General features: G+C 32.6%; 2 protein-coding genes across 2 annotated transcripts; one reads left to right on the top strand and one right to left on the bottom strand.

The window, feature by feature from the left end:
- Positions 1-4913: 4913 nt before the first annotated feature.
- Positions 4914-7063, top strand: LOC111915451 (rac-like GTP-binding protein RHO1). Its single transcript, XM_023911110.2, has 7 exons — positions 4914-5318; positions 5619-5706; positions 5786-5895; positions 5984-6047; positions 6143-6207; positions 6323-6388; positions 6487-7063. Exons 1-7 carry the CDS (start codon positions 5220-5222, stop codon positions 6586-6588), a joined length of 594 nt encoding a protein of 197 aa, XP_023766878.1. The 5' UTR covers positions 4914-5219; the 3' UTR covers positions 6589-7063.
- A 9311-nt stretch (positions 7064-16374) lies between these two features.
- LOC111915452 (vacuolar protein sorting-associated protein 35A) lies at positions 16375-21842 on the bottom strand. Its single transcript, XM_052769343.1, has 22 exons — positions 21561-21842; positions 21346-21442; positions 21117-21240; positions 20406-20591; positions 20171-20315; positions 19995-20084; positions 19777-19899; positions 19596-19670; positions 19463-19522; positions 19261-19377; positions 18924-19160; positions 18778-18843; positions 18557-18646; positions 18033-18122; positions 17859-17951; positions 17719-17787; positions 17578-17658; positions 17383-17490; positions 17197-17300; positions 16934-17047; positions 16612-16819; positions 16375-16481 (listed from the first exon to the last, which is right to left on the bottom strand). The coding sequence occupies exons 1-22, from the start codon at positions 21651-21653 to the stop codon at positions 16470-16472; spliced, it is 2382 nt and encodes a 793-aa protein (XP_052625303.1). The 5' UTR covers positions 21654-21842; the 3' UTR covers positions 16375-16469.
- Positions 21843-23984: the final 2142 nt, after the last annotated feature.

The following is a 23984-nucleotide window of genomic DNA, read 5'->3' as shown; positions in this document are numbered from 1 at the left end:
ATGTTCATATCTTAATGAAATGAATTTGTGGAAATATCATTCTTTAATTTTAAATCTTACAGGTTTTTGACTTCAACTTTGCCTAAACAACAATAACTATACAATTTTAAACCTTTTATATTAATTAACTTTGAAGTTTTTAAAATCTTTATTTTTTTATTTTACTAATTTCTTTATTATTTGTTAATTTAAAATAAAATCATTCAAAATAATTTCACTAAAAGGGTACATACTATTGTCTTAAAAATATCGGCGTTACACAATCTAATTACAACATCACAGAAATTAAGGTTATCGAAACAAGAAAAGAAAAACTTAGGGACATTCACTCGGCACTTAGGCTATAGGGAGTGGGTGCGGTTTGGAGCCGCATTTTTGCCACCCGGACCGCAAACACCGCCCCTGGGTGCGGTTTCCTACGGGTTTGGCCGCAGTGTGGCTAGAAAGGACCGCATATTTTGATTGGCTGCTACATCATTGAGCGTTCAACGGTCCTTGCGTTTGAATTGATTTTATTTGATTTTTTTTTACTTTACTCTCTCTATATATATACTTACAATTTTTTACATAACCTTCAACCAAAATCCTTACAAATTTACCCTCTTTTCCTCCAATTTTTTTGAAAATGTCTTCTTCCAAAATGCCCAGCAAAGAAAAAACACTTGTTAGAAACACCACAATCTCATTTGATCAACCGATTTTTTTCACCTCCGTACTACCACTATGGCGGTACGCTTCCGTATTTTCCACAACGACCAACACAACCACTACCACAAACATAACCACTACCAAAAACACTACCACAACCCGACATAGATTTTAATCAATTTGATTTTTTTTGTCTTAACCCGAGTTTGTTCAACAAACACAAACACAACCACAAACGGTCGTTTCTAATTCCAACGAATTCTCTTCTTCTTATTCACGGCCAAAACACCTCACACCACCCTCATTCTCTCAAAAATCTTTCAAGAAAACTCTCTCAAAACACTCAAGAGCATCCTCCTTCCTTCCATCTAAATTTTTGAGATCTCTAGGTGTTTCAAGAAGATCTTCATTAAAGACCATCAATCTTGGGTAAGTCTTTCTTAGATCCATGGATTAACTTCTTGATCTCTTCAAAAATCTCCTCTTACACCCATATTTTTGTGGATTGTGTTCTTAGAACCATCTAAGTTCAAGATCTACTCAAGAAAGCTTGCTAGGATCAAAAATCTTCTTCCACTTCTTCATCAAACCCGATCCATCACCCCAAGGTGAGTTCATACCTCTTGTTTTCGGTTTTCATATGCTTTTGGGGGAGAGTACAAGTTGTTTTGTGTAGATCTAAGTGTATATGCATGACTATGTGTGTTTTCCATGAATTATTTAGTGATTATGTGTTGATTACTTTATTAATCTAAAAATATGTTAAGAACTTGAAGTTTATCACTTGGATCTTCATAAGAACCTTGAGAAAAGTATGTTTTATCACATATATTACATATAAACTTGTAGATATGGGAATTATACACTTAAAATAGCAAAAATGAGTGTTGTGCTTAAAGATCTATAACTTATACTCAAAAATCAGCTTTTGACAGAAAAGTTTTAGATCTGGGAATTTGACCCTCTTAATGGAAATATTTTTCAAAACTGTTTTACATGGATAAAGTTCAGATTTATACCTTTAAAATGACTACTCTCATGTTTTCATACGATTTTTCTACAATTTTTGGCGAATTTTACAAAACTGCCTATCAAATTTGAAATAATTTCGGACCAGCCTATGAAGGTGAGCAATTTCACACTTATTACAAGCCATTAAAAATTATGAGAAAAATTGTGAACAAAGTAGACAAAATTTCCAAACTTTCAGTATTTACGGATCCAAATTTCGACTTACGATGAATTTTCTACGAATTTTCCAACAACTGGGTCAGAAAAGCCCAAAACCAGAAAAATGTGTGTTTTCACAAAAATCAAGCCAAAAATGATTTTTTTTGAGAAAAATGGGTTTAAAATGTTATTTTTACCACAAACTAGTCATCAACACAAGTTTTGAACAAAATGGAAACTAAAGTGTTATTCTTACAAAAGTTGCGCCTTAATTGTAAATTTTTGGCTTATTGGGCCAAGAACGTCATTTTTACAAAAAGTGGGCTTTTATGCTATTTTAGTGAATACTTGAACCAAAACCAACGATAAATTAACAAACGGATTAATTTGATCATTTTCTAGGTTATTGGGCCTTAGCGGCCCATTTTTATGTGTGATAGGTTCTGTATACTATCTATATGTTTATTGGGCCTCATTGACCCATTAACATGTGCGACGGACCTTGGATACTATTTGTGTGCTATTTGGGCCTGTAAATACCTTACATGTGAAATGGGCCTTAGTTGTCCTTTCATATATATATTTTGGGCCCATGTTATATAATTTCATTCCAATTTGAGTCTTTAAATGATTTACATGTTTAGCGATGCCTTAGCGTTTCACTTACATGGTTCATTGGGCCTGGAATGAGATTATACATTTCTTCGCGTAAATTCGATTAAGGATCTAGTGGGTTTTGTCGGTTGGCACCTATTAAGTGTACGATCGTAGCCTGTAGTTATAACCAGAGTCTCTTGGAGGGAGAGCGGGGATTTGTGTATAGATCTGTATGGGGACGACACCCCACATCTGAGTTGTTCGCTATAGTTAGACTAACTCGGTCTAGGGTGACGAAAACCTTATAATCAAAAATCAAAACCGGTGTCCAACAACGCCAAGACAGGAGAAATTGTCATTATTTAGTATGGTTATGACGGCTCACTTAGAGGAATTAATGTTATGAAGTTTACAAAAGATCATTCTCTTTTCTCTTGGATTACTCGGAAACATTCTCGTACCGGTACTCAACCTCGGGGGTTGGTATGGCGTCTTTCTCTTTTACAGGCAACATCGGGCTGTCTGGGAACATTCTTTTTACATGCTCATTACATTCCTTATACATTCTCTTTACCCCTTTTAGTCAAATAAACAAAAACATACATGCATTAATACAAGATCTGACACAAACATACTAAACAGTTTGCAGAAAATATCGGATTTTCTGGTGGTTTCAAAGTTATACAAATCATTTTCACAAACATGCTTATGAACTCACCAACATTATATATGTTGACGTTTTCAAAATAACTTGTATTCTCAGGAAACCGTTGAAGCAGGATGAACGAAACAAACTAATGGATATTGTGTTATATTTTGTTTCATCATGCTCTTACTATTTTGGCATGTAATATTCAAATACAATACTTGATGTAAACAATGAATATTGTTATATTACATGTGTGATGATGATGATGTTATTTTTCAAGTATATTCATTGTAATGATATTTCAAGATGAAGTCACGCACAAGCCCCCGGACGTTTCCGCCGTCTGGTTCGGGGGTGTGACAGAATGAACCGTGGAGAATACCGTTCAAAATATCAAGTGTACTCGAAATGGAGGAAGATGAACAAGGAAATCATGTTGTTTAATGATTTGTATACCAACATGAAACATCAATGGAAAAGTGGAGAAAGCGATGAAGTGATTTTGAGGAAAGCACTGAAAGTGTATAAAAAAAACTTGAAGGCTTTCAAGTTTCTTGAAATTTGGAATTTTGTGAAAGATAACAAGAAATGACAAAACATCAAAACATCAAACGAGTATATCAACAGTGGTTCAAAACGCAGCAGAATATCTGAGTCCGACCACACTACATCAGATGCTTGTGTTCAATTTGATCTGAACGAAGATGAACCTGTTCCAATTTCACTGCCTTCCCGACCGATGGGAAGAGACAAAGCAAAAAGCAAAGGCAAAGACAAAGCGTCGGATTCAGACGAGTTGAAAGAAATGGGAGCCGATATGAAGGGTATAAAAGATAGAATGGACAAGATTTTGCAAATTGTTTTCGAAAGAGAGCTTCGGAAACAAAGGGACAGCAACATGAGAGTACTATCGATGGACACGTCGAATATGAACGGGGACGAGCTTCAAGTTATTTTGGCGATGAAAGATGAAGTGAAAAAAACGTTACGCAAATCGTGGCTAACTTTTAGTTTTCCTTTTCAAGTTTTTAATCGTGTGGTGTGATTTTCTTTTAAGTTGTAGGCTTTATGTTTCTAATTTGTTTTTCTAAAATTTTAGGTTTTTTTTAAGTTAAGCAATGTATGACATTTTTATTTTTAATTAATGAAATATTGTCATTTAAAAAAAAAACTTTATCCATTAAAAAAATAATAAAATAAACTCAAGTAATGCAATGTAATTTTTTTAAATGAAGTTTTATTTGATTAAACTATTAAAAAAGAACCAAAAAAACAAAACAAAACAAAAAATGTGGCACCACTCCTTGGGTGTGACAATAAACCATACTTATGTGGTAAAAAATGATATGTCGCACATGTGGCAGTGAAGGGAATGCGGTCCAGCTTTACCGTTATGTTTGGATAATGTATTGTTTAATTATTATCTTAGTAAACATTAATCATATTATTTTGACTTTTCTATATAAAAGATGTAACGAATAATTATTTTACTTGGAAATCATTTATGAAGAAGTTTAGTGTGAATATATATTTTTTAATTAATAAATGATTAATTAGTTAATCAAATAGCTGAACTTTCAATCGTTTAAATTAATATTCTAGAATTTAATGAATCTTTAACCTTCTAAAATATTATTTCAGTTCAATTAACCATATAGATTATAAAATTAACACCTAATATTGAAAAACAATTAATTTCGAGCAAACATTTCTACATCATCCATATATAATATTTGGCTATTAATTGTTCTTTTTAATTTCATAAACTTTTCTTTTTCAATTTTTTGCAAAAAGAAAAGTAAAAAAGATATTATAATTTAAAAACATGACTTGATCTCCACCACGCAGGTAGCGATTCAACGGCATCATTTCCCGGCTAAATTAGGGTCCATTCTCTCTCTTGATCTCTTCCATTCTTCACCAAATAATTTGTTCTTCCCCTTTTCTTAAGGGTTTCCTATTTCCCACATTCGATTTTCCACTTTTGCATTTTTCCTCTAGGGTTTCGCTGAAAAACCTCCAAAAATGTCCCGGTTTTGTATCAAACAATGGTGAATTTGTCAGTGGGAGAAAAATTAACATAGAAGATCAACAAGAAACGTGATTCAGGTCTTCTAAGAATAGAAGAAGATCTGAGGCTCAGTTTTTAACAAATATGAGCGCTTCCAGGTTCATAAAGTGCGTCACTGTTGGCGATGGGGCTGTTGGAAAGACATGTCTCTTGATTTCATACACCAGCAATTCCTTTCCTACGGTGATTATTTCTTTTAATTCCTTCACAATTTCTCTTCTTATTCAATTTCACGAAAGACATTTCAATCGCTTTTCCTGTTTATCCCTAATTTCAAACTATCTATCGTATTCATTTCTTTACAATTTCCTTTTTGTCCCCATCTTCGAACTTTGATTATACGTTTTTAAGCTCATTTCTGCCTAATTTCTTGTGGAGATTTGAGGAAGAATCGGTATAATAATCACATTCTTGATGGAATTTTAATTTTGCTTGTAAAGAGGATTGAAACATATATATTTGTTTTCATTGTGTTCCAAACAGGATTATGTGCCAACTGTATTTGATAATTTCAGTGCCAATGTGGTTGTCAATGGCAGCACTGTTAATCTAGGCTTGTGGGACACTGCTGGTAACCAATCTTCTGAAACATCATCAATCATTTCTGTGTTCTTGAACTTTAAGGGTAATATAGACATTTCATTGAACAGGACAGGAAGATTATAACAGATTAAGACCATTGAGTTATCGTGGTGCTGATGTCTTCATTCTTGCATTTTCTCTCATTAGCAAAGCTAGCTATGAAAACATCTCCAAGAAGGTGAACCTCTCATTGTCTTTTTTACCATTTCACCCTTCAAATACTTTACATAATCTAGTAACTGAATATATCTTTTTTTTTTCCTCAGTGGATTCCAGAATTGAAACATTATGCCCCTGGAGTCCCAATTGTCCTTGTTGGGACCAAAATTGGTTAGTTGTTTCATGATGATTCAGAATTTGATAATTTGTTATAAATTGATTAGTTATAAATGACCAAAATGCCCTTACATGTTGTTGGATTTTAGATCTTCGGGATGATAAACAGTTCTTTGCTGACCATCCTAATGCAGTTCCCATTACAACTGCTCAGGTAATGATTATTACCGTATTCTACTCAGCTATTAGTAAATGACCAAAATACCCTTACATATGGTAAATCAGTTAATATCAGTAAAGAAACATGAGTTTTTGTGGGCTTATTATAGGGAGAAGAACTAAAGAAGACGATTGGAGCTCCTGCATATATTGAATGCAGTGCAAAAACACAAGAGGTATTTTCTTAATAATATTTTAAATCTTGTTTAAATATAGAGAAAGATGATGATATAATAATTAACAAGTGTTTTAAATTTAATTATTATATTGTCAGAACGTGAAAGCAGTTTTTGATTCTGCCATTAAAGTTGTTCTGGCACCTCCAAGCTCAAAGAAAAAGAAGGGAAAGGCTCAAAAGGGCTGCTCTATATTGTGATTTAACAATGGAATCAATGGAGAGAGATAAGCCTTGTGTTCATTTACCTTTCTACCCTTCCTCTCATCAAATCTAAATCTAACCATGAAAGCATGATTTTACTCATCATGTGTCTCCTCCACCCTTGTTAGGCTGATTTGATCTTTAATTGAGATAGTTTTGCACTTAGATTTGAAAAGGGAAAAAAAAAAAAAGATTAAAGAAAAAATAAAACTCGTGTTGGATTTTTTTTATATATTCATTTTGTTCGTTTGTATTTGTTGGAGACAATGTTACCCCACATTAAGTTCTGTAGTCGGCTAAACTTTTGGTTTGAGTTTTTTTTGAGAACATTGTTATTGTTCATAATGTCATTTGGCAACTTTGATGCTAGGCTTCTTCGGTGTTCTTTAGCTTTTTTCACAATTTTTATGTGTTTTTGGTGCACATTGTTGTGAAAGGAGTGGAATGTAATGCATATTTGATCATCTTTTAATCCTTTTCCCAATAACTACAAATATGCATTAATTTATGTATGTATTGTGTATGAGTATAGACTTATAAGCACAAAAGAATGAGTTACTTTAGGTCAAGATTTGTAATAGACAATAAATTTAGATGATAACCATGATGCCAAAAGATTCACTACTTCAACTCATATATAGTTCGGTTGTATTTGACATAGTAGTTGAAAAAGTAGCTTTACTATATAATCTAGATAGTAGCCGATGAAATAATAACGTTTAATAAAAACTAGCTGATAAATTAAATGAAAAATATAAAATAAAATGACATTAGAGCCTTAGAGGGGTTTGTGTGGCCCAACAGTATATCTTCAGGAATTGTTAGGGTCTAGACCCGAACCGAACCGAACTAAAACCAAAAAACTGAGAACCAAATTTATGGATACGAAAAAAATCAAGAACTTAACCAAATTAGGAGAAACTCTGATTAACTAACTAACTAGGAACTCAATTAAATAATGTTTTCCATTGAATTCAATTAATTTACTGTAAGGCTGGAGGGAGCGGTAGCATACCGCTACATCATATTTTTTGAAGCCACATATGATTTTTTTGAAGCCACGTAGGATAGAGAAAATTGTAACATCCAAGTTGTAAAAAGATAGGAAGTGACAGCATTCATCTGGGTTGGTATTTTTAATAGCTTTTGTTTTGAAAAAAAAATTAATAATAATAAGACAATCATAACGCTTTACCCACCTTCTCTCTTCTCGCTATGGGTGTAACGGGGAGCATTTGGTGAGCTCCCTAGCGAGAGCTAGGGGCGGTGTGTAGCGACTCCAACGACCTCTTAGTGAGGCTTCCCAGCGAGTCATTCCTTGTGGCCTAATAAGTTAACATCTTTTTTTTTGGCATATGTCACATTATATAACATTCATTTTGTCATGTCGTTTTGTGGTTATTTTAAATTAAATTTTTTTCAAGTTTTTTTATGGTTTTTTTCCTATTTTATCAAATTCGACATATATTTAAATATAATAATTGTAATATATTTAATAATAAATGTATATTAATTTCATTAATAAAATATTTCTTCTAATTTTAAAATTCCTAAATTAAAGTTCAATTATGTTTTGTTCACTTATTTAATTATTTGTTTAATTTAAAAGAAAATTAAACATTTCAATTTCTATAATTCAATATTTGTTTTTACTTTTCTTATAAATTCCAACTCTTAAATATTACATCTGTATTTTTTTTTCAAATAAGCTTATAATATACAAGTCTTAACGACTATATATTATTAGTTATTTGCGATTTAGTTTCAAGGCCATATATGCTTTTAGGCCCACATTTTAATTATCAGTTATTTATTTCATCAGTTAGATGTAGTTTTTATAACTAAAAAAGTACATAATTTATTTATTAAAAATATATTAATAGTTATATTTATAGATTTTAACGAATTACATATATATCACCTTAACGACTATATATTATTAATTTATAGTTATATTTAATTTTAAAGAAGTACATCAACAATTACATAAAATTTATTCATATTTACATTAAAAGATTGTATTGTAATTTTGTTATTATCAATATGTAACAACATTAACGATTTATATATACATTATTTTTGGTCATTAAATTATTTGTTAATATATTAATATTAATATTAAAAATCTTTACAAAGTACTAAGGGAGCCAATGTGGAAGAGAGATCATTTACGAAAATCAAATGTGGTCACACTTCAATAGTATGAGTAACTGTAAAGGTATGTGACATAAGTAAAAGATTAATGACATTAACACAAATCTTATGTAATTGGTACCGATTCCAATCAATTTAATTGTAACAAATTTAGTAAATACAACAAAGCAAGAAAGAAAATAAAAGAAAAGATGGTAGAACTTTCAGACTTCAAACAGTTTGGGGTCAGTCTCGAATCATTCTCAAACCAATCTCTATTCCATCTATGAAAAACATGTTTTTAATTAGTTCGGCTGAAAGACCCTCACTTTCGTACTTGACAATATAGTTACTCCAAAACATGCTGCTTGCATATTCATAAAAACAATATTTTACATTTATAAAGAGGTTACAAACTACTGGATACAAACCGACTATTTCAAAGTGTTATATAGTACATAACTTCCCAGGATTCTATAGTTTTATACATATGGGAGTGCAAAATACAATAGTTTCAAACTATTCATAATCTTCTATCAAGACAATAGTTTCAAACTATTCAAAAATCTTCTTTCAGTATATAACTATACTGGATGCTTATCTCCTGCAATTTGTTAAACATTGAGAGGGTAAGCGGTGACGCTTAGTGAGTTCAACAATAGATACAATATAACATTATGTCATATATATATATATATATATATATATATATATATATATATTTCAAAATGGCAGAAGCAAAGAGGAACAAAGAACAACAAGGGCATATGTGAATCATGTGTCAAACTTTTCATATCAATCATTGATATGATTCAAAGATATACAATCAATGAGACATAACAATTTCCATACTTGATATACATCAATAAAGCTTTTGCCCAAATGGCACAGAAGACATACAACTTCGGATTAACATTTTGGTATATTTCGGGCTTATAGCCCTGTCTAACCTTCTGTCAATACCATAGAATAGAAATCATTCTCTTACGGAGACATGTTCTACATGGCCAGATGCTACATACCAGTACCAACGTGAATTTAAGTCTTTTCACTGATCACATCGTCAAATGTATTTCTATTCTATTAAAAATAGCGAATAAAAATAACACGGGAAAATAACCCGGAATAATAACACTGAAAAGCACATAGCATATATAACACATAACATACAATTGTTCCTATATATTAAACTCACCGTGAAATAACCGTGGGCTAAAATATTAATTTGGGTAGCACTTTGGCTCTAAATATGACTTTCTTCGTTGAAAACTGGGAGTTTTCTTGATAACCAGGCTCTGCGAAGGTAGAGCTGCAAATCGAAAAGATAAATTTGTCGGGCTTCTCAGGCACTTCGGGGCATGTTTCGGGTGTTAAAAATAATATCGGGGCTTCGGGGGAAGTGGAAATAGCCAAAATATGGAATAGGGGTGAAAAGTGGCAAAAATCCATACTTACCCGGGAGGTCTTGCAGCCACTATATATAGCTGCGATCCTCGGATCCGGAGCAAGGAGATGAAGACACGTTTCGCAGATCTTTGGCCGAAGAGAGAACACGCGACAACAGCAGCGAGGCTAGGAAGGCTCGGATGCGAGGGTCGGATGGCTCCACAGGATGCGAGGTGCGCCAGAAGCTGGTTGGGCCGCGGCTTCGGTCCAATAAAAAGGCAACACGCGTCGGATTCTCATTGGACCAACTTCGGACTCGTCATCAGATCAGGACACAGGGCAGGCTCGCATGCGAGGTGACGTGGCTGGTCCGGAAGAGGCTTATCCATGTGAATTTTCTCAGAAAATGGGTCCAAATATTCTAAAATCCATAACTTTCTCATACGGGCTCCGTTTTTTACGTTCTTTATATGCACGCATAGGTAAAATTATGCTCTATAACTTTCGTTTAGACTCCGTTGGCTAACTTTAACTTTATTTTTAATATTATTATTTTTAATAGACCGGGACAGGGAAATCCGTTAAAAATTCATAACTTCTTCATCCGACATCCGTTTTCGTCAGACTTTTTACCGTTGTACTACTAATGATGAGACCTTCAATTCTCGTTTAGATTGTATCAGCTAAAAATCACTCGATCTAAAATTCGAGTTTTTAGTTGTCTACTATTAAGCTGAAACTTAGAAAAATCATAACTTCCTCATACAGAGTCAGATTTTGGCGTTCTTTTTATCGAACTTCTCGGTTTAACGAATACTATGAATTTCATTTAGATTACTAAGGCTAAAAATTAGTTTATCAAAAAATCACTTTTTACATCATTCGGCGCCGTGTCGGTTTTGTCGCGGATCTTCGATTAGTCATAACTTCTTCGTTATAACTCAGATTTCGATGAGGTTTTCGTCTAAATGTTTCTAACGAGATTATCTACAACTTTCAATAATAAAATTTTACTTATTCCAAATTTTATATTTTCGTTAAATTTCACTATTTGACATTTGATTGGAATCTCATAAGACTTCCAATACTTTCTGAATGATTCTAAGCATAGTTTTACTTCATTTCTAGTAAAAACCATCTGTTAGAACTCAACATTCAAATTCACATAATATTTCGTAATATTATTCACTTTTATAATTTACAATACACGATAACTGAACGTGTATGTTACATCGGCCCTACATCGGTCTACATTGTTCTTGAACTATTCCCAACAGTCATTTTTCTAAAAAGAAAACTCTAATAATTTGTTAAATCCATTAGGCTTGAAGGAGTGTAGCGGGAAAAGAACCTGCACCTCGGAACACTACACCGAGGGTGCAGGAAAGGTGGCGTGGGAATGGAGTGAGGGGAATGCTCCCCGCATTCTTTCTCCTTTTCTGATTAGTCAGATTTTTTTCTAATATTCTTTAAATTATATACCTACTAAAAAAATATAAAAATATATATCAAAATTCATGATTTTTAATTCCCTACAAAATGAGTATAATATTTATATAAAATATATTTTAAAAAAAAAATAAAAATAAAATAAAATCTAGTGAAAGATGGCCATTCTTACCTTTTGGCGAGGAAAAAAAGAGTAAAAGGAAAACGGAACTCACACTCAAAAAAGTTAAATATTTTTCCCATACTTACGAGGTGGTCTTAATACATTGTTGTTTCCAAACATTTTTTTTTTCGGTTCGTTCATCTCTTGTCTTCATTCTATGATATTTAGCTTTCCCTCCAAGTTTACTTATTTTTTTAGGTATTCAAGTTTTTTCTTTATAGTAGAATTTTGAAGCTTAATATTTTTGGGCAGTCCAACCACAACAAAAACCGTTGGAGCGAAAAAAGACCGTTCAAAACCCAACAAAATGCCCAGCCGTTAGGGACCGATCACAGACTAATTTCTTCACCTTTACCTCTCATTTCACATATTGGACTAAGGATGAGCATCGGTCCGGACCTGCACTGAACCGTGCCGAGAACCAAAATCAGGAACTGATTTAGTGGAAAATAGAGATCCGAGAATCGGACGAAATACCCCGGTTTCCGGTTCAGTTCTACAAGTAAGTGTGTTCTTTATGGATGTGTTCGGTTCTGGTCCCCATCCAAACCGGACCGAGAACCGAAAAACTGGGAACCGATTTAGTAGAAATGGAGAATTGAGAACCGAACTAATACCCCGATTTCGATTCCAGGTTTATCTGGTCCGATCACTTTCATCACGTCAAATGCGCATCCCGACATTGGACACACCGCAAAACGAGCCACATGTGATGTGATCCCATATTTAAGTCATGTTTTTTATTTTTCCTTATTTTGACAGTAGTAGTTTTTTTAGTTCCTCATAACTTAATTCTTCGCTTTTGTAGAAAAAACATATGAACATTTGTAGTACTAAAAATTATTTATTTATATATATTCTTTTGTTTTAGCAGTGAATAGTGTTTTCGCGGTTTCCGCCAACAGCCCATTTGATAGTATTTTTTTTAGGGATAATGACTTGATAGGGTAACGAACTTTCGACTTTTTTCACATTTAGTCGCTAAACTTTTTTCGTTATCTATTTGTCATTGAATTATTAAAATTGTTCACATTTTACCCTTATGACCGGCTGTTACTGGTCATAAGGGTAAAATGTGAACAATTTCAATAGTTTAGTGGCAAATAGATAACGAAAAAAAGTTTAGTGACTAAATAAGAACAAAATCGAAAGTTCGTTTCCCTCTAAAAAGTTCAATGACTAAATGTGAACAAACTTCCTCTTGTATTATGTTTTAGCAAATTATTTATTGTTGTTAAATTGTAGCAACATTTGTTGATGAAGAAATCTATGAAATTAAAAAAAAAAAAAAAAAAAAACAAAAAAACAAAAAAACAAAAAAACAAAACCATGAAAATATATATTAAAAAAAAAAAAAAAAAAAAAAAAAAAAAAACCAAAACCGAAATAAACAACCAATGGTTTGACATTTTCCAAAATAAAAAATTAAAATTTCCAATCTGATTTTGGTTTTATAAAAAAATGAACCATTCTCACTGATGTGAATTATGACCATTGGTTTGGCATGCGGAATTTGTGACATCCCATGAATACGTAGTTACAACATCGTCTGAACTCGTAATTCATAGTAAGGGGTTAGAGTATCATCGCATGAATACGTAGTTCCAACATCGCCTGAACTCGTAATTCATCACCTACAGGTTATGGGCATGCTGATGTTTCCACTGGGTTGTCTACAATAGTTTGTGGTCGCCATCTATACTTTGGTAGATGACTACATCGCCACATTGCCGGTTAAGGTTATGGTATCTCCTTTCATCCTACATCACCTATTCATCATCATCTATTTACCTAATTATCATCACCTTTCTATCATCACGTATCTCTCATCATTTTATTTCATCACACACCAACTATTTCATCTACCCGTGTTTCATCCGCAACATATTTGTAGATATAAAATAAATATACCGTTTAAATCTTTTAAAACATGTATAAAATCGTTCATCCAACATAGACAACAAGTATTCAAATAATATGCACACATAGCACGTAATTTATATAAAATACTTCATATCTATGTGTAAGATGAAAGTAACTATATATACCATAAAAATCCCATAAATGCTTCCTAACTTCAAACCCCAAGGTTTACTCTACTAAAGCTTCATATTCTCGGCTCTCTGGACCTAAAAGGGTCCAGATTCCTAACTTCAAACCCCAAGGTTTACACTACTAAAGCTTCATATTCTCGGCTCTTTGGACCTAGAAGGGTCCAGATCTATAACACAAACTTGCAAGAGGGGTTTGAGGCATTCAAAACCCCAAAGATGAAGTGATTCAAGCCCTAACCCCAAAATGGAATCTATACAATAGGGAAGGAAAGGGGTTCATTTTTGTACCTCATAATGAAGCTCCTTGCTTGAATAACTCAGAAAAATAACCTTCCTTGGTCCCTCTTGCTGGAACTCTTCTCCTTTCTTGCAAAATCACACCAAAAAGCTGAAGATAGCTCTTCCTCTCACTCTACACACTCAAGCTCGCTAGGGTTCTCGCTTATGGGAAAGGTAGTCGCAATTGAAGGCCATAAGTGCCTTTAAATATGGCTTGGGCCCAAAGATTTAGGGTTTCTGCCAACAGCGCGGACTCGTCGAGTCGCCTCACCGACTCGTCAAGTCCATTCATTAATCCGAGTCATCAGTCGCGACCTTACTCGACGAGTTGAGGCGTCAACTCGTCGAGTCTCTCTTCTTAACTCAAAAGAAAAATACTTAAATTATGATACCGAGAAATTCGGATGTTACATTTTGTTTTTTTATTTCATAGATTTCTTCATCAATAAATGTTGCTACAACTAAACAAAAATAAATAATTTGCTAAAACATAATACAATAGGAAGTTTGTTCACATTTAGCCATTGAACTTTTTAGAGGGAAACGAACTTTCGATTTTGTTCACATTTAGTTACTAAACTTTTTTTCGTTATCTATTTGCCACTAAACTATTGAAACTGTTCACATTTTACCCTTATGACCGGTAACAGCCGGTCATAAGGGTAAAATGTGAATAGTTTCAATAGTTCAATGGCTAATAGATAACGAAAAAAAGTTTAGTGACTAAATGTAAACAAAGTCGAAAGTTCGTTACCCTTTCAAGTCATTATCCCTTTTTTTTTATTTGTATTTTTTGTTTCGTAGTAATGGACTATGAATCATAGTGAACATTGATTGTGCGGTATTTTTTTTTATGGGACCATATAAATAGTGCATTTCGCGATTAGATTAATTCAAAACTGATTGCTATTTTGAAAAGCAAAAGTGAAATTTACGACCATCTTTTATCACATTATTAAGAAAAATAGCTAATATTGGTTTTTAAATTTTTGACATATTTCGATGATAGATTTCACACATATTCACTTGATTTATGTTTAACAACATGACTCTTTCCATTTACTTTTTTAGGTTATATTTGACAAATTAACTAAAAAAACTGGTCGTAAACAAAAAATCTAGCTACTAACAAATAAAAAAATTTAACAAAAGTTAGCTATAAATATAAAACTGACATAAGATAGATATGTAATATATTTCATTAAATTAAAATAAATGTTAAATAATATTTATCTAACTATTTATGTTGAAGTCATTAAACGAGTTATTTTACCGTACCTTTCGTTATATAATTTTCATCGACATACATTAAAGAAAATATCTATAGCTCAAATTGCGTCTATAAAGTTTGCTATGTACCTTTCTTTGTCCTAAAAGAAAAGATCCGGATAAAGTTGCATCAATAAAAATCAATAAATTAAGTGAACCACCGAGTATACTAACCGATATAGAAACCAACTACAAACTAACCGAAATAAGTAAAATATATAAAAAAAAATATGTGCAAAAGATTGAGTTTTTTTATAATTAATAAAACGTATATTTAGAAGAATTTTAATAAAGTTCAATAAGATTGTTGAAACCCTAATTGTAATAGTTGTTTAGAAAACTAACTTATAATCTATTTTTTTGATTTGACAAACATGACAAAATAATTTATTTATAATCTATTTTTTGATTTGACAAACATGACAAAATAATTTATTGTAGCTTATAAACTAGCTTTTATAGACTACTTTGAAACAGTTTTTGAGAAGCTTATGAAATTTTTTCAAAAATATTCCAAATATATCTACATGTAATGTTAGTTTTTAGTTATATATCTAAATGTTATTTTGCATTTGCAATCTAACTAATCATCTATTTTTTATTAAACATTATTAATTCATAAACTATATTACAGCAGGGCCTAACGCCTAAGTTATACATTAGTTGTGATGTGCATATCCTAATTTTCAACTTGGCGGATTCTTTTTCAGAAAAATACTACTAAAAAAATGATGTCTTGTACATGATTTATATAACTTTTAGGTGAGAATAAACATAATAACAATCTGAACCCACCCACAATTTGTTCAAAAAGATGGATTTTTTTTTAATCCCCAATCACTCGGTTAACAACTTGCTTAGATGCAGCAAATTTTCATAACTGTTACACACATATTTTGACCATTTTAAACTTTCCAATAATCATATATAATCTGTTATGATAACCGTTAGATTCATGTGACATATTTATGACCGTGAATTTACTTCACTTCTTTGAGTAGGAAAAGATTTTATTCACCATTCATATGATCAACAAAAAAAATTGTAGACTTTTTAATTATACAAATCAGTTTATTTATTTCTTCTCAATCCGAATTTAAAATTTAATATTCACTCTTTCTTAAATTCCTCCTCTTTCTTAAAAATCAAAGAAGTTCCTATATATTAGAAAAAAAAATCAAATTGATACTTGGTTCTTAAGTTACACATCAATTTAAAAAAAGAAAGGAGAAAAAGTCAAAAATATAGACAAGCAAAGCATGCATAGATCACAAATAGGTGTCAGACCTTAATTGCCTCAAACTTCTCCCCTGTTGCTCCACCCTTATCCTTCTGTGACTGAATGTAGCGGATCGTGCTCGCAAAAAAAGCATCAGCAGCCGGATCTGATGTGCTTCTGCTATCACTTTGCATCTCGCTTGTTACCAATTCAATCAGCCCTTGAATTGATGCAACACTGATTTGTGTGTTTCCCTTCTCAAAAAAATACAAATACCTGAAATATAATTAATCAATCATCATTAACACCAATCCACTCTCTCTTATATTATATTATTATAACAAACTCAAATTCAAAATATTATTATTATTATTAATGCATGCTACTCACTTGTTTAGAATCTCAATAAACAGCATCACCGATCCACCGCTACCTTTTGTCACATTCGCCATTTGTTGAGCAGCATTTGCGATTCTTAACGCACGCTTTAAGCAAAGCAATACTCTACATCACCATCACAAATTCACAATGTCAATACAAACAACTTTATTCAAGTTTCTAAAACTTGGACCATACTTGTGGTTTTGAGGAAAGCACAGGGACCAAATTTGTAAAATTTAAATGAATGGAATGGTGATGTATGATGTATGTACCTCTCGCCATCCTTGATTCCATCTTGATCGTCAACCCAAAAGAGATGTGAACAAGCATAAACAGCCCTACACTGATCTGGCTTCTTCAACAGCTTTGCTGAATACTATTACCATTTTTTTTATATTAAAAACTGTAAGTAGGGATAAAAGTGTAATTTTAACAATACAATACAAAAGAATGATTACCCCTGTGGCCTTGTGGGTTAAGGTATCCCTGTTTTCAACCCCAAAGGTGTGCATCCTCTGAAGTGTCCCTATAATCAGATATAGAGCTGTTACCTGTGCCTTGGAATCCTGTCAAACACCAATACAAATAAATACAAATAATCAATGGAACTACTTCACTTCCATATACCAAAAATCTTAAAAATTATAATTTACCGAAATTTCTTCTTCGTATAATATATATGCTTGGGTGAAAAACTCATATGCCACAGGTTCTAGATCACAGTCATTTGCAGCCTACAAGGGTAGTGGAGGTCAATAAAAAAAAATAATACAAAAGTCACAACAATCACATACCTCAGCACATTCCAAATATAACCTCAATGCAAGGTCAGGTACTGGAACCATTGACAACACCTCAATTGTCTGATACAGAAAACAATCATTAAAAAAAATCTCTAATTTGAAATTATTTATAATAAATGAGAATTTGTTACCTGATTCAACATTTGAAATATTTTTTTTGGTGTGGCTGATGATGTCTCATCTTCACTACCATTCTCATCCTGACTTTGTACTCGTCTCACCAACTGTATAAATTTCCATTTCCATAAATAAATAATTACTGAAGTTCAAACGAATTATAAATAATAATAAAATAAAATAAAAACCTTGAGAGCGTTGTATATTAGTGGAGGAATTGTGAAGGGAAGTCGCTTGGGTCCTCCACTCATGATATGCTTCTTCACCATACATATAATCTGCAGCTCAGAAAAATATATTTTATATTTATATATGAGTAAATTACAGAAATGGTCCCTCTGGTATAAAGGAAATCATAAATTCACTCCAACTTTTGATTTCTTTACATGGACGGTCCTCATGGTTTCATGTTGTTGCAAATTTGGTCCCTTAAAAACTGGTAGTTAATTCCATTGTAATGTAAAACGACAAATTTGGTCCCTCGTCAAGTCATTATTTATAGAGTAATTTACAGAAATGGTCCCTGTGGTTTAGTAAAAACTACAACTTCAGTCCAAATTCAGATTTCATTACATCTGGTGTAAATTTGCATTGGTTTTTGTCCCTTTATCTCACACCGTAAGAAATAATAAGCCGTTAAACATTATCAAAATGACCATTTTACCCCTTATGTTGTCCTTTTGTTAAATTGAAAAATGTAAATTTCAAATACCTTCAACATCTCTTCTGGATCACTATTATACAACATTTGAATTAAACGTGCAACAGAATTCTGCTCTTCCTTAAAGTCCTCCTCATCCATCTGCACAACCCAGAAATAAATAAAATTAAATTAAATATAAGCCTTAATAAAAATAAAAAAAAAAAAAAAAAAAAAAAAAAAAAAAAAAACTCATATTGATATAAGTGAAAATATGAATTGACTTATTTAACCTCGTCATTATCATCGCCATCCAAATCTTTAATGAGCCCTTTTATTAGTTCAAATAAAGCCCCAACCTACAAAAGTGGGAACATTTATTAAAAAATTATAAAATACAAGTCTTTATACTGAATAATGATATGATATATTAAAATACCTTTTCAGCAGTTGAGATGTGAGTCTTGTTTTTCATGATGCTTTGGATTATAACATTAGACATAACTTTATTAGTGCTATCATCTAAATACTCCATAACTAAAGGATAATTTGAAAGCTTTAATGCAGTGTCTATATCATTATATTTCTCCAATGGAGCACTTAGAAGTGCAACAATCTGCTTTGTGGCTTTTCCTTCCAGCTTCCCTTTTCCAGCAATTTTGCTTACACATGCACCCTGACAAAAAAAAAATTATAAAAACTTTCAATACAAAAAAAAAAAAAAAAAAAAAAAAAAAAAAAAATCATTTTAAAGAGTAGTAATAATAAAATAATACCAATATTTGATCCACATAGTCAAGTCGATCAGGATGGACATGGAGTGTGAATGTAAGAAGAGATGAATATAAAGTAACAGCTCCAAAAACAGGCATATCTGGTTGTGCTTCAATCACCTGAAATAAATAAAAAAAAAAAATTCAAGAACTATTTTTTTTATACTTTTGTGAAATGCTCTGAGGTGTTGAAGAACTTATTTACCTGACCTATGGCGTTGTTCAGCTTTGCAAAAGCTTCTACTTGGACAAATTCTGGTAAAACCTGTAGAAAAACTATTATCAGGGATTATGAAAGTGAACTTTTTTTAAAAAAAAAGTAGCATAAGTTCACACACCTCAATGCTTGATGCAGCATAGTTAGATAGCCTTTCCATTAAACCAGAAAGTACTGTTTTAATGTCAACAGAAGGCTGAAAAAATAAAAAAACAATGAATATAGAAACTTAGTAACAGAATCTTGAAACAGTATACATAATAGAGCAGAAGTTATAAAAAAAAGATATTTTTATAAATCACCTGAAGCTGAGGACAAGCACCCAATAATGTTTCAAGAGTTTGTAAATGATACTCATCAGGAAAGACTTGAATAATACAATCCATTAAGTAATATTGAGCAAGATCATCTTTGCAATTCACAACCTGCAATTATTATGAGAATCTTGAGTTCATAACAACAAAAAAAAAAAAACATAACCAATATATAGAATATAGATATAAATTTATAAATTAAATACCTGCTCCAAGATTCTAGGAAGAACAGTGTCTCTGTATAGCTCAAGGTCAATGCCTTCAATTTGACTGAGAACATGTAGATTCTTTCCAACCTGTATAGCAAAAAAAAAAAACTTAGAAAGGGATATTCTTTATTTGAAATGATATATATGAAAAGTTAAAAATATTAATTATTTACAAGATCACGAAGCTCATTCCTCTCCTTTTCACGTTTCTCCTTCTCCCTAGCAGGTCCTTGGTGTTGCATTCGGACCCACAATTTGTTCATCTCTGTGAAGTTTTGAAGAACAAACTCAACAGCATCCATAACAGTGTTTTCATCCCTACAAAAAGCAAAGGGTATATTTAGTACTTCAATGACTTTGCAATTGGTAACTGAAAGTCTGAAACATGTACAAGTTTGACAATCTTACCCTTCATACTCGGAACCTATATCAGGTAACTTATCTCTACTGACTTGAGAAAGATAACTTCTTAGAAAGAGTCCACGAAGAGGATGTTGGATACCACGACACATTTCAACAAGATCTTTTAAAATGTCCTTAGCAGGAGCCTCCTTTGACCTAATGTACACAGATCCTACTGTACAAAGTAGATACCTGAATGAATGAAAGAAAGCAGGAGTATCAAAAACTGATAACCATAACATATAATCAGTACAGTGATACACATCAGGTTATCTTTGAATTGCTAGGAAACATTCCTACATAACTACATAACATACTGCATTTTTCTGGTTCACAGGAAACAAGACTCGATTTCTATTCCCATTATCTATCTAGTATCCATGTAAATACTACAGAATTCTCAACCCATAGCCCTTACCCCGGTTGTTTCCAATATCATTTACTGATGGATCTTTAAAATTCTTTGATGATGCAACATTTATGTGGTCACACAAATTGTTGTTTGTAGGAATTGTAGTGCATCCGCCATTATTTTAAGCTGATCTTTGTTTAAGTTGGTTAAAACTTAAAAGACACTTGAAAACAGCCCAACATTTTGACTTTTTGAGAGTTGGAGAAATGTCTTCCTCACTGTTTTTATCTTCTATAGCTAATGCAGAACCTGACCATAGTACTAAGAAGAGGTAAATGGGTAAGGGTTTCTAGTTTCCCACTTACAGTCTCGGCAATATGTTGCCTGCATGCTGCACAAGTTCATACAGCTCAATAATCGAGCAACTACGCTTACTCTCTTCCTTGAAAAAGATCTCCAGCTTCCTCAATTCATCAAATGCCCTCATATCTAACCAAAAACAAAACACATTCACAGTCAAACACATCAATTTTATTTATTTCATTCACCACTATATCAGATCACTAAAGAAAAGAGCTATATCAGTGTACTTACAGAGCTCATAGTATTTGTGAGGGGAAAGCCTCGAAGTACGAAGCTCCGATAGCATCTGAGCAGAGTATTTCAACGCATCCTTTATATTATTCGAATCCTGGAGCAAATAATGCAAAGCAACACAAGCGGTTCATGAATTAGGGTTTTCGAGTATGAACAAAGTAATTATTAGCAATTTAGGGTTTAAGAGATCAAACTTGAATCGAATTGATTACCAAAGCGCGATGCATGTAGAAGGCGTTCTGTTGAAGGCCGGCGATGCCAGCTGTGAGCCATTTCTCTTCGTCTTCAACGCCGTCGGACATCATTCTGGAACCGATCTATCTCCCACTCTTGTTGTGGATGAATCTGTTGGGTTGATTTCGAGTAGGTGGTTAGTTTTGTTATGGTCGTGTATACTTAGATTGGAAAGTCCGCTTTTAGTTTTGGACTGTTAGTCGCCAGGTATGTGCGTGTAGGCTGCAAAACAAGTTGAAGGCAATCAGGGAGGTCTTTGTTAGATCAAATTATCTAAGCATAGTTTTTATCTTTTGCTTTGTAACATCGATCGTAAGACTATCGGATATCATATCATATTTTCCTATAATTTTAGTCTTTCGTATCATTATTCTTTCACCTCACGTAACTAGTGAATGTCATATCATATTTTATCATACCCATCACGGTACAATGGTACAATTTTATGCACAAAATACTACATTTAAGGGGTAGGTTTGTTTTTCTTGTGCGGTAGAGCTTCACCGTAACCCACCCCACAACCAATCTACGGTATCTACCGTACTTGGTGTTTTGTTTACTGCACCACCATAATGCCATGTAAGCCACCAGTGTGCGTGTCGTGTCAGTACTTCCACCGGTCTAATAAGATCATATTAGGCTATATGGAATGGTCTGTGAAATGCATCTGTGAGATAATATGATAACCAGGTCACCGGTGGAACACCATTTATTGGAGGGAGTAGGTGTAGTGGCAAAAGTAACTTTACGCCCGATTACAGAAGAGAGAGAAGACTTCCCTCTTTATCTTTCTCTTCCTTCCCCTGTCTCTCATTCTCTCTCTTCCTTTGTCTTTTTTCAAGTCACTAATGAACACCATTTTTAACTGTTAGTGGAGTGGTGTCGGTGATGATATGGACATCTTTGACACGTGAAACACTCTGAATAGCATTATTAAAATTAACTCGTATTCAAATTTGCTCGCAAACTCTAAAGCAAAAAAAAAAAAAAAAAAAAAAAAAAAAAAAAAAAAAAAACTACAATTGGATAATAGCAATTGAAAAGGTAGAATCAATAATCATCTAGCGGGGACGGTTTCACTTATAGGTCAAGGGGCTCGCCCATTTCTATTTCTTCTTAGCGGAAACACATGTGGCCAAAACATCTACAAGTGATATATATATATATATATATATATATATATATATATATATATATATATATATATATATATATATATATATATATATATATTATAACTTGATTTTGATTAAAAACGTCAATAGTGAAATCATCTTTAACTTCTTAAGCATACTAACAACATAAGGTCACAAATGGAATATTGTGAGTGTGGGTTGCCTAATTCGAGATTAATGGATGAACCACTATATATTCTATGACACTTATGGCTACTTACAATGCTCGATTTCAAGTTGAATAATAAATCTTTTAGGTTCAACTATATAATAAAACTAAAGATGGAGGATCAGATCATGTTAAAATATTCCTAAATTCTTAGTAAATATATTGATTTAAATATGTAACGACCCAAATTTTCTATACATAATATCTAAAGGAAATATCAGGGTTTTTCTTATATTGCGGAATTCTACTAAAATTAAAATACTTTACTTCTCAGGACAAATCATGGGTTTAATATTAAAATCTATTTATTGGTGAGTTATTCTTTCTACTTTTCTTATCTTTCTTTTCCTTCTCTTTCTCATACTTTACGATCTAACTATTCCTCTAATAGCATACACTGCTATCATTTCTCTTCTTTCATCTATCTCTTATACTCTTCTCTAATCTTCCTTTCTACTATTTCTCATCTCATCTATTTCTTTCTCTGCCATCAACTCTGTTTCTCATACACTTATCTTAGCCTCTTCTTAGGATCTTCTCATACTGTCCACATATTCTTTCTCTGTCTCTAACTATGTCTTTTCTCTACTCTATTCTCTTCTCTACTCTCTCTCTCTCTCTCTCCCCTCTACTCTAATGTGTCATCATTATGTTCACATTTAGATCCAACGGCCCCATCTCATATCATACTATAAGGGAACAATATCCTACTATCATTATCGGGTATCCTGATCCGGTCTTACTCATCTCTCTTATGATCCTTCATGGATCCTTAATCTTTCTTCTTTTATTGAATCCCTCACGGATTCCTTAATTACTTTTAATCCATCACATATTATCTTTAAGTTCTTAAAAAGAGTTCTCTCATCTTGTTCCTCTTAAGGAACCTTTCTCTATCTTCTCTAACCATACATAATCTAGATTCCCGCAGGAACCATCTATCTACATCCCCCCAAAGGGATCATCATCTCTTTCCCCGTAGAGACTTAATCTCATTTTTGAATGAATCATGCTCTTTGTCCCCGAATGAACCATACTCTTGTCCCCGTAGGAACCAT

This window comes from Lactuca sativa, chromosome 3 (genome assembly GCF_002870075.4).
Source record: "Lactuca sativa cultivar Salinas chromosome 3, Lsat_Salinas_v11, whole genome shotgun sequence".
Lineage (NCBI taxonomy): Eukaryota > Viridiplantae > Streptophyta > Magnoliopsida > Asterales > Asteraceae > Lactuca > Lactuca sativa.
The sequence above is the reverse complement of the archived record's forward strand: the minus strand, read 5'-3'. Positions and strand labels throughout refer to the sequence as shown.